Consider the following 22,144-nt stretch of genomic DNA (forward strand, 5'->3'; position numbering starts at 1 on the left):
CCCCTAACTTTGGTACGTAGTTCCGGACCCCCACCTCCACCTGAATCAAGTTCATTTCTAAATTCATCGTTCATCATCTTCTTTTCATTACTACACCAAAACGATACCATCTCATCTTCGCTTTCTTATCTTGGTATTCTGGATACACTATCACTTGCACGCCAGGTGGCCAGCCCTATTGCGTCTCTAATCCCCCATTTCGCTATGGAAACAGACCAAAAGACAGATGATCTCCAACGTCAAGTCTTACAAAGCACCCTCGACCAAGTAGCGACTAGGCAAGAAGACGCCCCCGACTGCTGCGTCATCTGCCTCGAAAGCATTTCTGAAGCCTGTGAGGCTGTTCCTTGTCAACACAGAAACTTTGATTATCTCTGCCTTCTCAGCTGGCTGGAGAAATCACCGGAGTGCCCGCTCTGCAAAGCTGTCATCTCACAAGTTCGCTACGGCCTCGATGAACCTGTCACGAAGACATACACCGTACCCGAGCCCGCGCCCGCGCCCAAGCCCGGAACACCACACATTGGACACTCAAGACTTGCGCCCCATCTTCGTCCCCGCGGGCTTCACTTTCACCATCGTCCATATCTCCCTCGACCACGATACGTCACCGCCAGCTCGAGTCCTTCAGATGAGATCGCGAAGCGGAGGGATGTGTATCGCCACAACAGATACTCTAAACATGTTGGGTCGAATCGCGTGTCTCGATACCGAGAACTGACCCCAGCAGCCTTTTGCTCAGATAGCGACTTAGTCTCTCGCGCACGAATGTGGATTCGTCGAGAGCTGCAAGTGTTTTCCTTCTTGAACCCCGATGCCGACCAGACAGAACCAGGACCCGATGGAAATTCACAGAGAGACGCAACTTCCAGAAGGAGAGCAAATAATGCTGAGTTTCTCCTCGAATACATCATTGCCATTTTGAAATCCGTGGATATCATGGGCAGCGCTGGCCAAGCCGAGCAGATGATTTCGGATTTTCTGGGTCGAGACAGTACGCGCCTCTTCTTGCACGAGCTAAGAGCATGGCTTAGAAGTCCATATACAAAGCTTGAGGACTGGGATAGGGCTGTCCAATACGACTTATCTGCACCAAGCAGCCCTAGATCTGAATCTGGAGGGATCGGCAGTTCAGGGCAAGCTCAACGCCAGTCTAAGAACGTTGACGCGCGTAATTGGGACACGGCACGAAGACAGGGAGACTTTTATCGTCCTGGGGGCCGATCGAGGCGTGCCCGAGAAGTGCATAGACGCGAACCATACGGAAGATCACATAGCGATTAGTCAGGCATGATAAGAGTGTTGGAGCCTGGATACGTCAAGATAGAATATCATACCCGGAGAGCAATCTCCACTGAATGAATAACGAATTGCATTGCTACTAAGTGTGTTTGGAACAATCTGAGGTTCACTAAAAGCTTGCGGTGATATCATCCATAGCTTACGAAGCAGGTCTCCTTGGTGGGCGGAATTCCGCCCTCTTTGATGGGGCTATGCTTGGTTTCTCCTGAAAGTTCAGACAGAGATGGCGTCGAGAACAAGCACTTATAAATCGGGGTTGATCAAAGGTCGTCCGTCTCGGGTGTATTTTACACCCGATCCCAGCTCAAACTGCTCCTATATCTTTCCGACATGTCTCTCCTATCCAGTTCAATATCTCATCACTGATTCCCTACATTTATCACAAAAAAAAGCTGCCATAATGCCTACGATCTCTATAACCGTCATATCAGACCCGGTTTGCCCCTGGTGTTTCATCGGTGCCCTCCGTTTGTCCCGCGCCATAGCTCTCTATCTCAAAACTGTCTCTTCAACCGACATTATCACCACCAAATGGCATGCCTACCAGCTGGATCCCAACACACCCACGCAGCCCCTCATCACGAAGATAGCCTCAAAATGGGGAGAAGACCAAGTACCCTCAGTCAAGGCTCGCCTCAATGGTATTGCCAAACAAGAGGGAGTAGAGTTCAACTTCAACTCTACGATTGGCAATACCAGAGATGCGCATCGGCTGGAGAAGTTGGGGCGCATTAGGGGCAAGGAGACGGAGGTTGCGCTGGAGATTATGAGGATGTATTTTCTAGATGGCGGAGATATCACTAGCAAAGAGGATTTAGTGACCGCAGCGGTTAAGGCGGGCCTTGAGAGGGACGAAGCGCGGGAGTGGTTGGATGGTGATGATGGGGGTGAGGAGGTTGACAATGAGGTTCGTGAGATGCAAGAGAAAGGCATAAGGGGTGTACCACGGTATATCATCAATGATAAGTATACCGCTGATGGAGCGGAGGATGTTGGAGATATTCTTGAAAAGCTTGTTATGGCGAGAGAAGACCTGCTTGCTAAGAATTAGGGGACATATCTCCCCATGTTCTAGACCGTCGAATACTATGTTCAAGATTTTCATATCTCATAAGGGTATCATCACATTCTCATCAAACCACCAAGATCCTTCTCCATCTGCCTCAGTCTCACCTGCAACTCCCTCTTCTTAACCTCCATCTCCTTCGCCTCCTCCTCCTCCCTTCTCAAGTCATCCTCCGTCCAAACTTCACCCTCCTCTTCTTCTTCTTCTTCCTCATCATACCACTCTCTGTGATCTAGACTCGCCAACTGCTCTGCCTGTTCCGCGACGCGCGCTTCGTAATATGCCGCTGTGTTCTTCCCATGTGCATGTTTACTTCTCAACGCAGCGATGCGCTCCCTCGCTCCGGGGAGTTCGTATACACCGCAGAGCTTTTCTGCGCCGCGCAAAAGAACATTTACATCGACATCGCCTTTGCGATCTGATTCTCCGCGCCGTAGTTCTTCGTGCATTTGACCGCCCAAGACAGCTGCTACGGCCGTTTGTCGTCGAGGATGGGTGCCAGTGCGGGGTGGAGGTCCTGTGGTGACTTCGCCCGAGGCTACATTAAAGACAGTTTGTCGTCGACCCGAGGACTTTTTCTTCTCTGGCTCTGTGGGTTTGAGAGTTGTTGAGGGTGGAGGAGGTGGTGGGACGGAGAAGAGGGCGCGTTCGTGCGGTTCCGTATCACGGATGAGAGATGTGATGTCATGGTTTGAGAGGAGGGCGTTGGTGAAGATCTTAGGAGGGGGGAACCTAAGTCAAGTTAGCGATTGACATAGAAGGAAGTGCGTGTTGCTTACGGTAGAGAGTCAATTCCCTGGCAGGAATAGCCAATCTGTTCGAGGTGCGCAGAGATGAGCGACATGGTGGGCGTGGTCGTCGTTCAATTCTCGTACTAATAATAGTTCTATATTCCGGATATACGAAGAAACCACAAAATGCACTGTGTGTGTCCAACTTATCCGGGAGGAGGGGATGACCTCAAAGTTGCGAGTTGATGATAGACGATAAGTAGGTAGCTTGTGTTGACGATGGTGGAGTTTCAAAACAATCAAGGGACGCGGGCAGCTCTTATCGATAACCACCCCCACATTGCAATCACTTACACGCCAACTTCTAACGTTGGGTACCAGGTATTGATCATCAACCTAGCAATCCTAGCTAACGTTAGTATGTTGCAAGAACCGCTGAACTATCCGGCCATAGATGTTGACCCATTCAAATACTCACTACATGTCATCTATTCTATATCAGTTGTGGAGAAATTCTTGCAGACCAGTTACGTATCTGGGGATAGCATTCATGATTGCAACCAACACCAACATTAAGAGTAGCTTCATGAAACCAAAAGACTTAACAATACATGCCCAGACAAATTATACGGCCGAGCTCTACTAGAGTTCAGATCTCTGCAGGTCCTGATCTTCCAGAGTGCTGTTCAAGCATCAGGACCCTCGGTAGATCAACAAAGACAAGACCTTTCACTTACACAGTCGAAGCCAAGAACTGCAAGGATATGCAAGACTGATGATCTAATGCTCTGGCTCCATGGAAAGAAGCCGGAGTTAGTGGCATCAAGCGACGCCCTCTTAGCAGTTTGAGGTGAAATGCCATCGATCGTTAGCACTTATGCAACAATTCATTGCCACTACATAAAACGGTGAGGAAGAAACTCGGTGTGTCCCATTTCTTCTAGAATTGCTTCAATCGTGATGATAAATGCCAAACGCTTTCATGTTGTCTGCCAGACTTATATCCATGTCTCCTCCGCATATATATGATGATCTTCTGTGCTCAAATATCATGCCCATCTTTATATCTTCAATAAACAAATTCGACATATCGTAACAGTCTAAAGGTATCCCTATGAAATCCAATGTGATAATTTCGTATTCGGCCTGGATGCAAATTCTATGCAAAACATGCAATTTCATTTCTCTGATCAAATGGTCTCCTCAACCTTCAATATCCGTACCTGCCCGTTGCATAACTGATCATGGGTTAAGGTAAGGCGAACACAATCGATGGTTCACCGTTGCCCGAACCCCGGTAGACTCAGGGGCTGGTCGGTGTAGGCGGTGTCATGCTCGTGGGATGCGAAAAGGTGAGTCGTTATCGTCGTCAGAGGGGCCCCTGGTCGCCCTCTCGTCCTCGTAATGTCATTAATGTTCATGCCTATGCGGGCCGGGGGTAGCATGATGGCTGTCGCAGCTGATGTGGTGCGTGGCTTGCAGGGTCCAGCGCTCTAGCTGGAGCTTGAGCCCATCTCCATAATTTCGATGGCCCAATAGGGCAGTTCCCTTGCGAGATGCTGGTGCGCGACAAGTTCATCCTCACTGGAATCTGGCTCCTCAAGCTCCTCGATCCGCGCAGGGGGCGGATCATGGAATAATAGGCTGGTGCGATGCATCTTTCTCCGCATACGACGTGCGCTGGAGCCGACCTCGTTGGCGTCGAGCCCCTCGCCCTCATCCTCCGAGTCGCTGAGCTCGCTGTGTGTCCGTTTGCCAAAGCTGCTACCCATACTCATACGTCGGAATTTCTTGATTTGTTCGCGGCGCTTCAAGAATTGCGCTTCCTCGTCGAGTTCGCCCTCGCCCTCGGGACTTTGCTCGTTATCTGATGTTTCGTTGCTGCAAGTGAGATTCCTAAAATCCTTGACCATAGTCTTGTGGGCTTTCCTGCTTCGTGACCTTGAGCGACTGCGATTGGATTCAATCTCGGTAGGCTGTAGAACATCGAGTCCGTCGCAATCGCTGTCCATAGGGTCAATATCCTCCACAGTGAAATTACAAGCAACTGTAGCCGTAGCCGTTGAAGTAACAGTAATGTGAGAGGTCTCAGCCTCGTCTGTTGCACCGGATCTGTCGGATTCTGAGCCCGAGTCGGATTCTGAACTGTCTGAATCACTAGAGCTGTCGGTATCATCGTCGCCAAGCTCCATAGCAGAGTCGTCAATTGGCGAGGAGACGGCTGGGTCAGTAGCATTTCCCATGCTTCGTATGCTTGGACTTGCCGAATCTTCTTCATCCTCGTCTTCACTACTGCTGTCCTCATCACTGGCGTCGTCGGCCATGCCGGATGAGGAAGACGAGCGAGGGCTTAGCTGATGAGGGCCAACTGAAGGCTGATAGCTGAATTGATGTCCATCGCCAGTTGGCTTGATGTTAGGATCCGAGTCCAGTGACTGAAAGTAATCATGAAAGTCAGGTTGGCGCCGAGGTTTTAGACTGGTCTTGCGTAGGAATGGCGGCGATGTGGTGGGGGTTTCTGGTGGCGAGTTGGGGTCGGCGGTGAGAGGTTGATTCTGGACTTCTTGTACTTGAGCTCGAAGTTGAGTGACGTTAAGATTTGGCGTCGCGGGCCGCCGCCGAAGGCTCTTTTTTGGCGGCATGGCTGATGTGGTGTATAGATCGGTAGACCTTAGAGTTGAGGTCTAACAAGAAACGTATATATGGTATGGGACAACAGGAATCCCAATTGCGTCCAGGTGTTAACCTTTGATGGACGGACAGATAAGTCGTCTAATAAGCCTCGAGTCTTGGACTTGAGTAAGACCGTCAAAGACAAAGTAACTTGGGTCGATAAGGGTCTTATCGATCAACGACAAGTATTGGATGAGTAGTCGAGTAGTTTGGTTGGCTACGGTGTGGGGTAAACAAACGGATGGAGGCGAGCCGATCCGGAAGTAAAACGAAAGATATAATAGTAAGGTGAGGTGAGTTGAGGTGAGGTGAGATCAAGTGAGGTGTAGTTGAGTGAGGCGGTTTAGTCTGGTTTGAGGTTGAGGTACCAGGCAAGTGAACAACAATGCGTTGCCTTGCCTTGGTACGAAGAGGAAAGAGGACAAGAAAAGACGGAAGACAAAAAAACGGCAGGAAGAAAAAAATTGCAACCGTTGGTTACTGCAAGGCAAAGCAAATGCAGATGCAGTAGTAGCGGTAGCAATAGCGGTAGCGGTAGCGGTGCTGGCTGGGCTGGGCTGGGCTCAGTGCGTGCTGTACGAAGACGTGGGCGTGGGTGTGAGCGTGGGTGTTGACGTGGGTATAGTTATGCAATTGGATACAGAGACTGGGCTGGGTTAGGCCAATACTACGCGGGGCTGCCAGTCGAGTCCCAGTCCAGTCAGTTGCCAGCAGAGCATAGACGATGCAAGGCAATGCACCCAAGTGGCCGAGGGTGGGAGTGAAGAGGGGAACGTAGATGGAGTCGATTGGGTGCCCCAGTCAAATAAGCCCAGTCAAGTCCAGGCTGTTTGTTTAATGATGCGGTGGGTGATTGGCGATGGAATTGGTTGGGCGGTTTATTCTTTCAGGCCCTTGAGGACGTCCGAGGTGTTGTTTGACTTTTAAGAAAGCCAGCACTGACCTTGTAATTCAGGAGAGTCGCAAGTCGGTAGTAAAAATAGAAGGTCCAAGGAAACAAAATAGAAGAAGCGGAGAAGATGACAAGACGTGGGACAAACGCACAAGCCAAGTCGAGTCGAGTCGAGTCAAGGCCGGGTCTTGCTTGTCGCGGGGGGTGTCCCGTCAGGTTCAGTCAGTCAGGTAGGTCCTGGCTTGATTCAACTTTGGGCTCAAGCCAGTCGATACGATCGATGTCGATATTTGTGACGATCAATTGGTAGTGGAGAGGCAATGGCAGATATCAATGGATGAGTCTGCTGTGAGCAATAAACAGTAGCGATAGTCAGGGAGTCAGGACCCAGAGGAGAAACCTCCAACACGGAGAGGATGATATGCGACTGGTGTTTGGGGTCATGATAAGTCTTTCTTCAAAGACAGGCGATAGAGTCGTCCTAGAAAGGGGACAGGGACCTGGAGAGATATTCCTTCGAGATATCTCTGTCAGTCCGCTTATCGTAATATCGTACGTAGTGCCTCGTAGTAAGTTATATCGCTACTGCTAAGACCCAATTCTGTCTGTGCAGTACGGAGAAGGAAGAATCTCGTCGTCGAGATTAATAAGGTTGATGATGATTATTAATCTCTTTTGCCATTCACTTGAGAGAATCCAAGTGAAGATGACAAAAAAGGAAGAAGAGGAGGGAAAAGAGAAGAAGAAAAATAAAAAAGTGTGAGAAAGAGGAGGGGAAAGTGCCAGATAGAAAAAAAAAAGTAAAAGAGCACCTCAGATGCAATGCAAGTGAGATGCGGAGATGGCGAGCACCGACCGGAGCTTGTGGACGGAGGGAGTACCTTTACTGTAAGGTAGAGCAACGATGGGACCTTTGATAGGCTCGGCGGTGGTTGATGGGCAGAGACAAAAGATGAGCAAGTGAAATGCACAACAGATTGAAAAGACGATGAGCTATGTAGGTCACTGTATGTAACTACCATAACGGTACCAGCCTGGTACGGGATGGTACAGCGATGATCAAGTCTGCAGCAGCAGTGCTGTAAGTCAAAAAGTTAGAAGCCGATCAACGATGATGCCATTGATCAAATGACGATGGATGACAGGCAGACAGACAGACAGAAGACAATCAGTCAGGCCAGGCCAGTGGATAGATAAGAAAAGCCTAACAACAAGGAATGTCCTTGCATCTGAGCCTCAGCCGTGCTTCTAGTTCAAAGAATCTAGTCTAGCGCAGAGAGTTTCTGTTGCTCGGCTCTCTTTAGGAGCGAAGCGGCCTTTTTCGTCTTCGTGCGGAGGAGGAGAGTGGATGGACGATCAACTTGGACTGCCGGGGCCGGGGCCGGGTTCGGATCGGGTCTGTAAAACAACCACAAAAAAGAGGAGGTTGGGCCGTAGATAGTCAATGTCTCAGTGGATGAGGCCTAAGAGGTTCAACTAAGACTCTTTTCTGGTCCCACAGACTTGGTCTTGGCCTGGATAAAGAGGCTCCGGGTGAATTGAGGGCCTGACAGGTCTAGATCGAGACTGATCGGACGGTTTCGTTGTCACGCAGGCAGGTCTTGTCTTAATACAGGTTTATGCAGTCGCCTCTTTTTTACACTGAAGCTGACTGAAGGGGTATCCAGATTGGGGGTCCAAAGTGGATGTGGTGTATAAGTAAAAGTGATCAATGTGAAATCAACAAGAAAAGACCCGACACTTGTATAATGGATATCAGAGTTGGCATAGTAGAGGAGTCTATGCCCGTGGTTAGTTATCCATATTTTACTCCTAGGCATTGCCTTTATATCAGTGCCAACAAGTAACCTTGGCCAGTCTTGGCTCTCAATATAGACTGTGATACAATGCGAATCCTCAGACATGGAACGGCCCGCTCTGTCCATTCCACGTCCTCAAAGATTCATGTGAAAACAGGGACTCAACTCTCACCGAGCCCATTCTAAACCAGCCCTGCACTAGCGTCGGGTCTCTGCCAACACAGAAAACAACCTTGAAATGGAAGTTGAATGGAAAAACCCTTGATCAAGTGGAAACATCTAAAAAAGAACCCTTGCACGATTCAATGGATCCCACAGATTTCAAGACCTCGGAGTGAAAAGCAAAATAATCACTCAGTGCCCAAAACCAAACACAACTTCTTCTAAGCGCCGTCGTGGACCAACCCATTTTATCAGATCCATACGAGGGGGCATCACCGACATCCATGATTTGGGCATCAATGCTCGAGGTAGGGTTCAGTCTCTGTGTGTTTTCTCTCTCTCAGTCATTGTCTCCATCCACAGGGAATCGGACAAGGGCATTGTTTGTGTTAGTCGATGGGAACCACTGTTGAGACTTTTGACACGTTGGTATGACTCTTAAATTCTGGAGACTGTGCTACATGCCTCACTCATTGTGCGCGGTAATTATTTGTCTGTCGATAAAAGATGCAGTAATGTACAGACGGTCAGATTTTGATTGATTCATTCAGCCTCGACGAGGTCTTGTCTGGCCTCGTAATGCAATGCATGAGTTGTCAAACATCAAACGAATAAGACACTCGGTGAGATGCAAAGCAACGCACAACAAAAGAGAGAAAACACATGATACGTTACCAGCTTGAAAATCGAGGTACAGACAGTACAGTACTTGAAGGATCATGAGGGTACTGATACCCCATTGTTCGGTACCGAGACGCAGACGCTGTTCAACGGCCCATCATCGTCATCACACATTTGCGTATTCCGCTCCTGCGAGGAATCGAGTCGTCTGTCCTGCAGAGTCTGACGAGAACGGGTTTTTGTCGCGCGTGCCTATCGCGAGGGCACACGTCTGAAGGCATCATCGTGTAGCATTGGGGGAGCTGCATCGCACAAACGGGCTAAACTTTCGCTTATCGTTTTGGCATTTCTAGCTGAAGTCGATGAGTCTAGTCAAGATGAGCATCGTCTCATTTGTGTGGCTTGTGCTGCGAGTGGTGATCCGACTGTCTTAGTCTGATGATATAGCGTGAGTGGCATGCGTTCAACAGACAGAATGTCACACACAGTAATAATCTTATAAAGACTGAAACTGTCTAAAGCCCACGTTATCATTGTAGTGTAACTCTAAATTTGGATCATGATTGAGGCGTAGAATGAATGACATCCATCAACCGTTCCATTCTATCCCGGATCTGAGCGGGGACAAACGGGCTGCCCCGCTTCCCCCGTCTCAGCGACCGGAGCCGCTGAAACTCAAATCATGAGTTCATTGGCCCGTAATTAAATCAACAAAACAAATCATTTCCTTACACAACCAAAACCATGGTAAGTAATTGACCAACAGATGTTCAATCGCACGACCGTCGCGACTAACATGCGCTCTTTTTGATAGGCTCCAGATCCAGAACCGCAAGTGCGCAAGCGCGGTAGGCCTGCAAACGCGTCCAAACAAGCCCCCAGCGCGTCGCAAGATCTACCAGACGAGTACGAAGCCGATGTCGAAGAAGCTGCACGTCCGAAACAACGAGGACGACCGAAGAAAACAGCGCAGGAAGATGCGCCCGAGGAAGAAGTAGCGCAGGCGGAGAAACCCAAAAAGAAGCGTGGTCGACCCTCACTGGAAGATAGGAATGCGCAGAAGTCGACAGAAAATGCAGCGCAACCAAAACGAAAACGCGGTCGCCCTTCGCTAGAGAAGAATCAGGATGAACAAGAAGCTGAGCCAGAAACGGTAGAGGAGACAGCCCAACCAAAGAGGAAGCGCGGACGCCCATCTCTCGAGCAGGGTCAGAATGAGGAGCCTGAACAGGGAACAGGAGATGCTGGAAAGCAAAAACGAAAGAAGAAGTCGAAGGAGACACAGATTGAAGAGCCGGAAGAGCAGCTAGAGGAGGAGCCCAGACCACGAAAAAAGGGTCGCAAAGCAGCTCAACAACCTGAGCCAGAGCCAGATGAACAAGAGGCAGAACTAGAACCAGCACCAGCAACCCGAAAGAGACAGCGTCGCGGAGCGAAAGAGCCCGAGCCCGAACCTGAGCGTGAAGAAGAGGAGCAACGACGACGAAGTCCACGAATTTCCTTGCGTGATCTCGGCGAAGATGCCAACAACAAGGGCAGCAAGGCTGAAAGGTCTAAAAAGAAGAAGGACCGTGTAGCACAGGAGAACGCAGAAGATCAACAACCCGAAGAAGCTCCCAAGAAGCGTGGCCGCCCAAAAGGGGGAAGACCATCAACTGAGAACGCGGATGAACCACAAGAAGAGCCACAAGAGACGAACAAGAAGAAAAGTCGCGGCAAAGAGAAACAGGATGCACCATCCGACTCAGACGAATCTCTCGCCTCTCCGCCAAAGCCATACATCCACATTGCTCCCTTCAAACGCACAATCCGCTCCTCCAAAGTCGCTGCAGACTGGACCGGTCTATCGGGAGCATCACTTCCCACTACTAAATCCATCCTCAAACTCGCCCAGCAACCTATCCTGCAACGCATGGCCCCAACGAACAACCGACGCACCCACGCCTCTGCAGCATTGCATCTCGTCTACCGCCGCATGGAACGTAAACTCGCCCGTGGCCTGCCCTTCCCCCCTGGGAATCCATCATCAAAGACTACAAAACGGCGCCTAGATGCTGATGGGGGTCGTGCGCTGGAGCTTGATTTTGAGGCGGTGCTCGATGGGAAAGCGGCGTTGGAGAGACAGCTTGTGCCCGGGATGCATGCCGTTGAGCTGTTGAAGATGGAGAAGGAGAGGATGGAAAGAGAGCTTGAGAGGGACTATGAAGAGCTGAGAAAATTAGAGGCAAATGCGAGGGCGCAGACGAGAGAGCGGAAGGAATTGTTCCGAAAAGCTCATGTTTTGGCACCGACATCAAGACCAGCCAGCAAGGATCATGACACAACTTTTCTTACTGACACCAAAGATGAGGGAAGCCTCAAGGTAAGTTTGTTCCATGACATTAGCTTACGACCGAAGAGCTCACAAAAACAGGACATTATCAATACACCTCTTGAGCCTATAGCCCTGCAACTAGCAGACCACGTCGAAAGCATCCGTGGTAACCTTCAGCAAGCTGATGGGCTCACACCACAACTGAGTCGGACAAAAGCTGCTTTACAGGATGTGCTACAGAGGTACCTAGATGAAGGAACCTATGAGCAGGTTGTCCTTGGATAAGTGCTCTGTGTAAGATATGAGATGATGAAATAAGCTACTTGGGCTATGCATGAATGGATGAGCAAGGCGTTAAGATTACTGTTTGGATGAGTTCGCATATACGCATGGCCTTAGCTGAGCGTCAGAGTGCAGGTACAGATAATATCCAGAAATGAGATTCTTTTTTTTCAAAAGCCATTGAAGGGCATTGCGTTCATAATTTATTGCTTATGTTGTCTCAAATCTTCACAACTACATCTTCATGAGGCATGTGTGGTATAAGAACCAAGATGTATATGTGTATAAGACTCAATGAGACAGGAAGCGGTCTATGGAACCGACATTCCAGATAAGCATAACCCAAGTCTATCTATCTACAAGCGCTTCCATATACCAACCCCATCCGTGCTACAGTCAAAAGGGAACAAGACCAAGTAACCCGAGAGGGTATTTGTTGTGTGGACCAGATAAGACGAAAGTTCATGATTCTCATTGAATTGATTTTGAAGAAAGAAGCAGCAAAAAAAAAAGTAAATTGTCATACATCCAGGAGAGTAGTTGACCTATACAAAGATGTTCCCCCTTCCACTAGATGCCTAACCAAGAAGTGACCAAATGGTGAGTAATGTACAGATGAGACTTCATATACATAGGAGTTATCTCAAGACATTTATCGGAGACGGCGAGAGAAGCCAGTGGGCTTAGCGTAGCCACCGGTGGCAGTGTTGTTGACGGGGTAAGGGACAACGGTGACAGTAGCCTCGAGGGTGGTGGTGGTGTCGCAGAACTCCTCCTCGTCATCGTCGTCCTCAGAGTCATCATCCTCAGAGTCATCACCATGGACAGCCTTGTCGGTGACGGTGGCATCATCAGAGCTACCAGTCTTGCTGGCCTCAGGGACAACAGTGACATAGACGGTGGAGGCAGGGGCAGTGACAGTGACGGTCTCAGGGACACACTCGCCGTTACCGTTGCCAGAGCCAGAGCCACCGTTGTTGGATCCGTTGCCGGAGCCGTTGCCAGTACCCTTGGAGCCCTCCTCCTCACTCTTGCCGGTGCTGTAGCCGTTGTCACCGCCGGAAGCGGGCTTGGTCTCACCGACGCGCTCAATGGTCTTGGTGACGGTCCCAGTCTTGGTCTTGGTGGTGGTAGTGGTGGTATCATCCTCGGGGGTACCGTTGCCCTTGGAGCCGTCATCGGTGACCTGAGGGCCAGCAGGGACGGTGATGGTGGTCTGGAGAGTCTTGTGGACGGTGGTGGTGATGGTCTCGTCACCCTGGGTAAGAGTGACAACCTGCTCGGTGGTGTAGTCGGAAACGACGGTCTTGTCGCCCTCCTTAGGGGGAGGGTAAGCACCGCCGGTGGTCATGGGGACGGAAGCGGTGTAAGGGGCAGTGAGGGTCTTGCCAGTAACACCACCGGTCTCAGCATCGTGGAGGACAGAGGTGTAGATAGAGCTGGCGTCAGCGACGGGGCAAACAACCTCAGTGAGGATAACGGTGTTAGTCTCAACGTAGGTGACCTTGTCGGACTCGGGGAGCTGAGCAATGGCAGTGTGGTCACGAGCAGGGCAGTTGGTGACGGTAGGAGCGCAGCTGGTGATGGTCTCGACGACAGTGGTCTTGACGGTCAGAGTGGTCTGGGTGTCGGTACCGTTGTCGCGGCGGTAGTGGGCGTGGTGGGGGAAGTTGTAGGCGTTGGCAACGGCGGCAAGCATGCCGATGGAAGCGACAACGGACTTCATTTTGAAGATTGAGGTGGTTTGGATGTGGTGTGGTTAGGTGATTTGATTTTGCGGTAGCTTCAGATTTGTCTATGACAACGGTTTGCGATGCGATTCAAATGGCCGTAGAAGTCAATTCCACAGTCAGGCAGCGAGCAAGACACAGTTTTGCTTCACTAAAAGAAAGGATAGAGTTGGAACGTGAGAAACGCTGGTTGCTGGAATGCTGGAAGGATCGTAATGGCAGAAGCCGGAAATGAATGGAAAGTCACGATAGAGACTGAACGAGTGTGGTGGTTGTGATAGACAAGACTGAGAAGCCGGATCTGAGGTGAGGCAGGAAGCGTTAGATATTAAGAGAAACCAGAGTCGGGGGCGTAGTACCAACTGGGCTGGAACGCCTCTTTTTAGCTCAATGTCTCTTGCAGGGGAGTAGACTGCAACCACAAAACACCGGACTGCCAAGATGCTTTGAGCATGGGTGGTGTTGTGGTCCACCAGGAGGCCCCTTGGATTAAGAGAGGGCCAGGGTCTGCATCTCGAGTTTGGGCCCTGATCAGAATGAGACGGAGATGTACCCACTCGGGCACGTTCCCTTCAGCGACTGGTGAGCCATCTTCGGGTCTCCGCAGCTGGAGGGGATGCGATTATCGCGAAGGATCATCGAGAGCGAATGCTACGCATGCCTACCGTACAGTACAGTACATAGCTGAACGATAGGAGTAGCGACAGACTAGCTAGGCGACGAGCCAGTGCCAGGGCTAGGACCATGCACCTGAGCTAGAGAGGCTTATTCATAGTAACCCTTCGTGATGAGCGTGCGTATCCTTCCTTTCATCTTGCTTGCGCGGGTTGGTCGGTTACTGCGGCGTTGACGTTGTTGAGATGAACATGGATGTGATTTGATTGGAGATGATGGAAGAGTCAAGACCAACCGTTGGAGAAGGATGAGGTTCAGATGTCGGTGGGGCGTTCTAGCTCTTGCCTCAAGAGGAATGGTTCAGGGGCGCGGTAGGCTTCTCGGGCCAGGGTCCACGGGGTGCCTGACTAGGGGGGTTTGGGGCTAAGGAAGCGCTTTTTGGTGAGCGAGCACCCTGTAATTTAGCGATATTATTCCAGTTCACTTGAACCTTGGTCGATTTTGATGATTGTTCATGCTATATGAGCATGATCATGGGTATTCTTACGGTGTTGGACCACAATTACTCGAGACATATGCTGACTCTGGCTGATACATAACACAAAAGGTTATGTTTCACTCTGTTGCGTTGTTCATCTTTTATTCTCTCTCTTAGTGAGATCGAAGAGCGCCACCACGTCACTTTATGCAGGTACCGTGCAGAACCTGAGACGCCACGCGGGCCAATTAAACCTCCAGATTCTTAATCACCGCCATCCCGAGATTTCGTTGTTCTGGCGCCCGCCACATTTTGGTCTAGGGCAGCGAATGAGAGATGGCCACAATCATCGTCAAGTGATGATTGTTTCGAGGAGAGCTCTATCTGTACACATGTTGCACAGCATAGACAACAGCGCGTAAGTCAGGTGAGGCTGCTTATTTACATAGAGGCCGGAACTGCTGCAGTGCACATATACCCCTAGGTATGCGCTGGTACTGCCCGTCAGCGAGGTAATTTCAGCCTTGTACGCTGTAAACGCCAGAACCTGCAATATGCCGTCGCGCGTACCTGTCTAGGCCACTAGAAATGTCCGACGGGATCGACAAACCTGGCACGCAGGATTAGTGCAACTTTGACAACTAAAACTCGAGCCATAACCGGATACCAGAGATTCCCGAGGCTTTGGAGCAATCTGTACCTATCTAGGTCATCCTGGCGCAGTCTTGCTCCTCCAAGGAGGTCCATCGTCAAGGAAACGAAGAGCCCAGAACCCAAAAGTCAAACACTTTTCTCACATGTCGAGACTGTCCCTGGCAAGCTGAGAAGTCGATGGATAGAGAAGAGAAAAAACAGAAACAAGTCCCTTGCATGCTTGACCGCGATTTGGCAGAGTCAGACAGAGTCCACTCTCTTATGCAGGCTTCCACCAAAAAAGATCTTTTCTTCCCTGCCAAGCATTTCCTCGGATCTAGAATGACTCAGATCCCGGATTCCAACTTCCGACCTTTTCTGTTCTTTTCTGATTAGAGACTATGATAGTGACGAGTGATCTGAGACTGGTAGCTAAGCCTCATCGGCATACGGCAGTCAATGAACTACAGTTCCTACACTAACCTCTAATAATAGTAGATTCGCAGACAAGATTGGTCGAGTCGTATGTACAGAGGCACATGGGTAGATCATAACTGGAAGTGAGCATCAATTGCCGATCCTCCAGAATAGAATCAGCCAGCCAGACTGGTCACTGAGCGGTGTTGGTTACCCAATCTGGTAATTGGATTCTTGTTACGCTTTCTAACAGGCTCTGACAGCGTTCATCTAAGTTTTGCTCGCTTGGATGAGGCAATTTTGCATCGATATGCAGGTACAGATCCACAGATTGTCATCTCCGTCTTCTAATCTCCATCTCCAATATCAGTCATCATCTATAGATCAAGATTCCCAAGTTGCACATATCTTACAACGAATATGTCTCATAGAAGACTTCAGAAAAGCCACGTCCCTTCGTATATGTTTCACTTCTCAGCCGCCTCCGGCCAACCCGTCCCCCGATGCCATCCCTGTCGTTTCATCAAAACCCCTTGGTCCCTGTCTCGTCTTGTCGCAGAATAACAAGTTACCAACTTTGTTTCCCCACTCGTAAATTACTTCTTCCAAGTCCCCTCCTTGTTCTGTCTACCACTGCGGTTCCAACAGCTTGTTTATGGCACGTTGACGGCTTGTCATCTCGATAATGTCGTCCTCGTCTTCATATATCAAAAACACCCCAAGCAAGGGTTTAAAATTCTAGGGACGCTTTTTTTTACTCCTTTTCTAGATTTTTGCGAGAATGTTTATTATTCGGCTCATTTTAAACATTCAAGCCGCGCAATCGCTCATCTCATCTCGTCTCGTCTCGGTAATCACTCATGCCCATAGGCAAACTTGGCCTTGGCGGGCGGTTCTACTGTTGACCAAAGTCCCAACTTATGCTTGATACATGCTAAATAGATTGTCGGGATATGCTGACTGCGAATCTCATCTCATCTTCAAGGCACAGTCACATCAACCATGAGGCACTCGCGCCAGGTAACTTTAGGCCATGTCAATTCTAGCCCTGCCGTCAGCTGCAGTTGGCTGCATCGCCAGGGAACCTCAAATCCTGCATGGTGTCACTATCCACAACTCAAATGCGCTGCGCCCTGTTGTGATTTCCGATCAGGTAGACACCGAGATTGCTAATCATTTACCGCACTCGGGTAGCGTGGGACCTGGATATCCCCTCGATCTTCTGGACGCACCCATTCATCCCGTCTTTCATTCCACCTCCTCAATTCGTGGCCGAGGCTTCCCAGCTGCGTCCACCAAAGTTCCGCTGGGGTTGACATGGAGGCCCGCCAGCTGGGTGAGTCCTGGACTGCTTGTTGACTCTTGTGGCGGGAGGATGCTTGCCATTTGCCAGGTTTCAAGGCTTTCAACCACGTCCTTTGCGTGTTGTTGAACCAGTCCATCGTTGTCCGTCTGAGCCACATATTGCAGTGTCCTCACAATATCTTCTCGGCTCTCATCAGTCAGACCAAAGCCAAGCTTCCTGCCAGACTCCTTGGCAGCGTCGAGAGCCCTAACAAAACTTAACACGTTCAGGATGGCAGCTCTTCGTAGAATTGCCGTCTCCATCTCTCGTTCCATTGCCAGGATATTTATACAAAGGTCAACGCTACCTGATACGAGCGTTGGCCCAATGCCTCCTATGTTCGTTTCAATGGCAGCGCCAAAGATTGACAAGGCAGAAGTTCGTATTCGAACGTCTTCTGCGCCTCTCTTACTTTCCCATCCTTGAAGGATTTGAGCCAGAATGTCGTTCCTAGCCCTCTCTTCTTCCGTCACTTCTTCTTCATCCAAGTCCATATCATCATCCTCATCGTCCTTTTTCTTCTTCAGCTTTCTGAGCTTCTCATCACGAGCTTGTTTAGCCATGGTTTTGGCTCGATATCCACGACGTCCAGCGATAGACAGCAAGGTCTCGCTAACTTGACGTGCAACATCACTGGTAAAGGTTTCCCCTAGTCGCTGGATCACTTGCAATAAAGCTTCTCCAAACCGCAGCCGAACATCCGTCGTAGACTTTTCCTGTGGGTCTAAGTAGTGGTCTAGAAGCTCTTGAACTGCCGATTTAGGATGTTTGTTGGCCAGCTGAGTATAAACTTTGATGACTCGAAGGTTTATGTAGTCGTCGTTGTTCTCAAGTAGGGTCGATAGAAGCACGGCAACTGCAGGGATATCGAGGATTGGGCTGTCTTTAAGAATCAGGCCAGAAAGCAAGTTCAAGCCTTCAGAAACGATGGGTGCTGGATTGTCATCGCCCCCAGTGACATATTCCATGGCCAATTTATATGTCCTCTGATCTTCGATCTGCCGGGTGCTGAGCGCTGAGGCAGAGACTTCATCCTGCTCCATTTCGTCTCGATACTTAAGAAGCAGCGCTAGGTTCCTTGCTGTAGCTGACAACTGTGGCCTATCTTCATTGCTCAATCGTTGCAGGGAATTCTCTACAATCTTGAGCTCTTCTGGTTTAATGTGGGATTTCTGGAATGTCGGTGCAGTGATGACCAGATTCAGTAAGCTTAGTACCACAGCGAGTAGGTCATCTGCTAGCCTTGACTGAGTATCTGCAGTAAGAACTTCGCATACCAACTCTAGCAGCTGATCAAACTGGCTCACGAGCTTTTCTGGAGCCTTGTCCATCAACTTCTGTAGAATAGTGACCTCAAAAAGATTTTGTAGAGGTGAATCTGCCTTCTCATCCTCAGAACGCAGACCAATTTTGATCTCATCACTTGGTTTGTCTGCTGTTTCAATCCAGCGCTTTAGGAGGCTCAAGAAGATGGATGATACCTCTGTAGGGGAGCATGATGTGGTTATGAACTCAACCAGTTTAGCTGCTTTACCTTCGAGCTCGTTCCAGTTCAGCTCAATGCCTGAGGTTGAATCAAGTCCACGAGGTTCTGTGATCTCAATGTCTCCTTTACCTTTGAGTCGATACTCCCAAGGCTTTTTACTTCCTTCTGTGGCGCCTCTACAGAGGAGGTTTCGAATGAATGGTCTAACACTGTCGGAATTGCCGAATATCCTCAGATAGGCCTGTAACAATGCCCTAGCAGGCTTGACAAAGTTCTCTTCGGTACTAGGTGGTGGGTTTTGCCACGAGGCGAGAACCCAGATCTGTACTAATACAAGCCTGAGAAGACGTCGGCATAGCCCGGGTGAGGAGTTGGACATCACCAGGGTCATAAGGCGTTGTAGCGAGGTTTTGAGAGATTGGGAGGTGACGAGAACACGATCACGGCTGAGATCGACAATTTCGTCGTTTTCTTGCTTGATGGCAGTGGAATAAGGGTTGCCCATCGATCGTAACGTTGGGTTTATATCCTGGACTAGAGGCTGAACAAATGCATTCCAACCGGGAGATCCTAATTCTGAGTTTAGTCATGCTTATAGGGATTGTCTGCTGTTACTCACCTGGTGCACCATATTGTTTATTCCCCAATACACCATACCCCACGATTTGAGAAGCGGTCTTTGCGAGTTCAGGACCAGCAGTCCCATCGATGAGCTCAAATAGCTGTCCTGAGATGCCCTGGAACCACGCTTCCGCTGTCATACTGGTCGGAACTGAGGAGAGGAGTTTCGTTGCAACGGCGACACCCTCATGCGTTATGCTAGCTCCTTGCTTTTGTGGTCCAGCTTTTGCATCTTGGGTTCTACCAACATTACTAGGGTGTACTGAGAAGACAAATTCCATGGTTCCACGGACGCCAGTTGGGCGTAAAGGGAGGAGAGTGAGCGTCTGGACCAGAGGATCTCTCAGCCATTGTGGGAGAACTGATGGCTTAATGAGTGTGTTTAGAGCAGGCAAGAGTTTCCATACTGGTGTTCTTGGAGTCTGTTAGTGCCTTGATATTAAATAAATGGTCTCGAAACAAGGTTGTGGCTCACCTTTCGATGAGTTTGTCGTATGCTTGGAGGCCCGATGCCTGAGTGCCTGCATCATTTTTTGGATCAAAGGCTTTTTTACCAGCTTCAACTATCTCCTCAAGTATTTTTGGGTGTGCAGCAGAAGAAGATGAAGAGCTTGCCATGCTGCGTTAGGAGCTAACAACGAGCTTTAAAAAATTGTATAGGTGAGGTATGTATGTTGGAAACAAGAAATAGTGAATTGGTATAGGGTGTTTGTCATCATGATCCAAGAGCTTCTAGCCTTCATGTGCACTCCACACTGTATGCACTGTGAAAAGGCTGGAGTGGAACAGTCACGTGCAGGCGCGTTCGCAGTGGAGACCCACATATCTCATCGCGTCTATATCTCGGTGTGTTGAACTCGACTTTCTCAGTCACCAACCACTTCATGACGCTTCTCAGTTTCTAGGATTCTGTACTGGAGATGCGACACCCGCCAAAACATATGATTCATACGGATCAGCTTTCCGAGGCTCTCGACACGGTCAAGACGAGCTCCTTCACTACTATCAACACGCGTGACGCCTCCCCGACAGTCCTCCGGTCCTCGTTTCTCGCAAGAGATCCTATTGTAGGCACTCGCATCATTTGGTTACCCTCCCATATGCCGCTCTCGAGCCTGTAACAGGACCTCGTGAATGCCGCAGCCGGATTATGGTGGGTAGCGCGTCCTGTAGAGGACGTACCAAGCGGGCGGGTGAACGAGGCTCGGAACTTAACCCTAAGAAGATATCTGGTTTTCAAGTTTTGCGCTCTTGTCGCCCAAGTCGTCTTTTATGCCGGTGAAGTACCAGCTGTTATCATGCCCGCTGAAAAGTTGGATGATTGACTGGTGGTGCTACTGCCGACGGACAGGCGAGGAGGGCAGTCCAGTCACCGTTTGGTGCGCGAGAGGATCGGTGCCATGAGTCGTTTGGTAAGAGCCTCTGGTCCGAGGACGCTCGTCAGCCCTTTCCGCTGGAACCAGCACATTGGTCAAGAGTAGACCGTCTAGTCGTTGCGATTAGTTCTGGGTCTTGGAGATGGAACTAGTCTGACCACTTGGTCATACTGCTAGCTTGCCCATTGCGCCTAAACAGCTGAGAAGTGGAGCTTCGATTTGGCCTTCAAACAGCCAGTCAATGAATTTCATTCCTGTCCCGAGTTTTCGCTTGCCGGAACCGCCAGCTAGGGTAATTCCATCTGGTGCAGCGGGCAACTCGTGGAAACACACAGAAATTCGGCGACTGACATATCTTGCCAATCGTATAGTCCCCGGTCCTTCAAAGCTGTTCGTGGCATGGCGCGTTGCTGCACTACTCCATATCCTCCTAACCCGTTCGCACACTGGACCACACCACAGCGCTTGCTATCGGTGTGTGACGCTCCGCGTCTGGTCTGACCAAGCGCATTAACCTCCAGCCGCGGGTCACAATCCCTTGGTCATGATGGGCGCCAGCAAGCCTGCAAGGATCAGAAGGTCTGAACAGGTCCCTCAGATCCGCCGAAAGGTTGAACTGAGATGAAAGGGTGGTTTTTATGGATGTCTTTTGTCCACCCGTCAAAGCCCTCCATGCCTCTCGCTGGCGAGAAATTTGGAGAGGAATCAAAAACTAGTCCTAGTTGGCAGCGCGAATCATACAGAAGGAGCTCTCTCGTCAGTGTCGGCGGGTTTTCAGACTGCGTTCTGCTATGGCAACATTTTGGTGGAGTCGTGTTTACGAAGGTATTGGATCATTTATGGAATCGTCAGCTCACGAAACAGTTTTCACCTTTGCAATGACCGTTGTTGCAGGAGGATACTTGCGGTTGGTGTTGGAAGCATCACCGGGACCCATCTCGAGTTGGAGTCAAAGTTTCGTACTTGTCTGGTGCTGTGAAAGACCCGTCTGCCAAGTTGAATTCACGACTCTGGCCGCACTGTTGAGGCTGGGTTGGATTGTTGGATCTAGGACAGGCCTTGTTGGGTAGGGTAGTCCTGGCTGTTCTCTCGCCTGAAAATGGTGTGGAGGACAGCCCCCCGCGGTGAGGGGATAAGTCTACCCCTCCTTTTTGTTAATTGGACGAGTGCTAATATTCAGACAGGACCAGGGCCATCTAGATACACTAGCTGCCATGCTTGGGGACAGGTTTTTCAGGTAAGTTCAAGATCTAAAGTCAATCGTTGTGTGGGGAGGTTGGAAGATCCCGTCTAGATCGGCATTCGGATCCGACGGATCGGAGAATTAGTGTCGTGATGTCGTGAGTGCCAAGATTTGCCAACGTCCGCGTCTCTTGGGTAGCAAATCAGAACTAACAAAACACTCGTCGTAAACTTAATGCATCTGTAACAAATGATTGATTGATGATGCCATCGACTTCTGCCACTTAGTTAGATAGATCTTGGCATTTTAGTAAAAATAATATATTAGCTTTTTTCCTTTCTTAGTAAAATAGACTTTATTTTCCTTTTATTTAATATTAACTTTTAATAAATAAGCTATTAAATATATACTTTTATTA

At 49.6% G+C, this 22,144-nt stretch overlaps 7 protein-coding genes across 7 annotated transcripts; 3 read left to right on the forward strand and 4 right to left on the reverse strand.

Moving 5' to 3' along the window:
- Nucleotides 1–204: 204 nt before the first annotated feature.
- FTJAE_12662 (RING finger domain protein) lies at nucleotides 205–1,284 on the forward strand (the record flags this gene model as incomplete). Its single annotated transcript, XM_037345731.1, has 1 exon — nucleotides 205–1,284. The coding sequence occupies one exon, from the start codon at nucleotides 205–207 to the stop codon at nucleotides 1,282–1,284; it is 1,080 nt and encodes a 359-aa protein (XP_037200293.1).
- Nucleotides 1,285–1,702: 418 nt separating this feature from the next.
- On the forward strand, nucleotides 1,703–2,353 carry FTJAE_12663 (dithiol-disulfide isomerase; the record flags this gene model as incomplete). Its single annotated transcript, XM_037345732.1, has 1 exon — nucleotides 1,703–2,353. One exon carries the CDS (start codon nucleotides 1,703–1,705, stop codon nucleotides 2,351–2,353), a length of 651 nt encoding a protein of 216 aa, XP_037200294.1.
- Nucleotides 2,354–2,424: 71 nt separating this feature from the next.
- On the reverse strand, nucleotides 2,425–3,212 carry FTJAE_12664 (DASH complex subunit Spc34; the record flags this gene model as incomplete). The annotated part of the gene is made up of 2 exons (XM_037345733.1): nucleotides 2,425–3,100; nucleotides 3,148–3,212. 2 exons carry the CDS (start codon nucleotides 3,210–3,212, stop codon nucleotides 2,425–2,427), a joined length of 741 nt encoding a protein of 246 aa, XP_037200295.1.
- A 1,380-nt stretch (nucleotides 3,213–4,592) lies between these two features.
- On the reverse strand, nucleotides 4,593–5,741 carry FTJAE_12665 (uncharacterized protein; the record flags this gene model as incomplete). Its single annotated transcript, XM_037345734.1, has 1 exon — nucleotides 4,593–5,741. One exon carries the CDS (start codon nucleotides 5,739–5,741, stop codon nucleotides 4,593–4,595), a length of 1,149 nt encoding a protein of 382 aa, XP_037200296.1.
- Nucleotides 5,742–9,990: 4,249 nt separating this feature from the next.
- Nucleotides 9,991–11,845, forward strand: FTJAE_12666 (cylicin II; the record flags this gene model as incomplete). Its single annotated transcript, XM_037345735.1, has 3 exons — nucleotides 9,991–9,993; nucleotides 10,061–11,608; nucleotides 11,660–11,845. The coding sequence occupies 3 exons, from the start codon at nucleotides 9,991–9,993 to the stop codon at nucleotides 11,843–11,845; spliced, it is 1,737 nt and encodes a 578-aa protein (XP_037200297.1).
- Nucleotides 11,846–12,494: 649 nt separating this feature from the next.
- FTJAE_12667 (lustrin A) lies at nucleotides 12,495–13,568 on the reverse strand (the record flags this gene model as incomplete). Its single annotated transcript, XM_037345736.1, has 1 exon — nucleotides 12,495–13,568. One exon carries the CDS (start codon nucleotides 13,566–13,568, stop codon nucleotides 12,495–12,497), a length of 1,074 nt encoding a protein of 357 aa, XP_037200298.1.
- Nucleotides 13,569–16,963: 3,395 nt separating this feature from the next.
- Nucleotides 16,964–19,785, reverse strand: FTJAE_12668 (RNA polymerase II assembly factor RTP1; the record flags this gene model as incomplete). The annotated part of the gene is made up of 3 exons (XM_037345737.1): nucleotides 16,964–19,116; nucleotides 19,166–19,581; nucleotides 19,643–19,785. The coding sequence occupies 3 exons, from the start codon at nucleotides 19,783–19,785 to the stop codon at nucleotides 16,964–16,966; spliced, it is 2,712 nt and encodes a 903-aa protein (XP_037200299.1).
- Nucleotides 19,786–22,144: the final 2,359 nt, after the last annotated feature.

This window comes from Fusarium tjaetaba, assembly GCF_013396195.1.
Source record: "Fusarium tjaetaba strain NRRL 66243 chromosome Unknown NRRL66243_c0000352, whole genome shotgun sequence".
NCBI lineage: Eukaryota > Fungi > Ascomycota > Sordariomycetes > Hypocreales > Nectriaceae > Fusarium > Fusarium tjaetaba.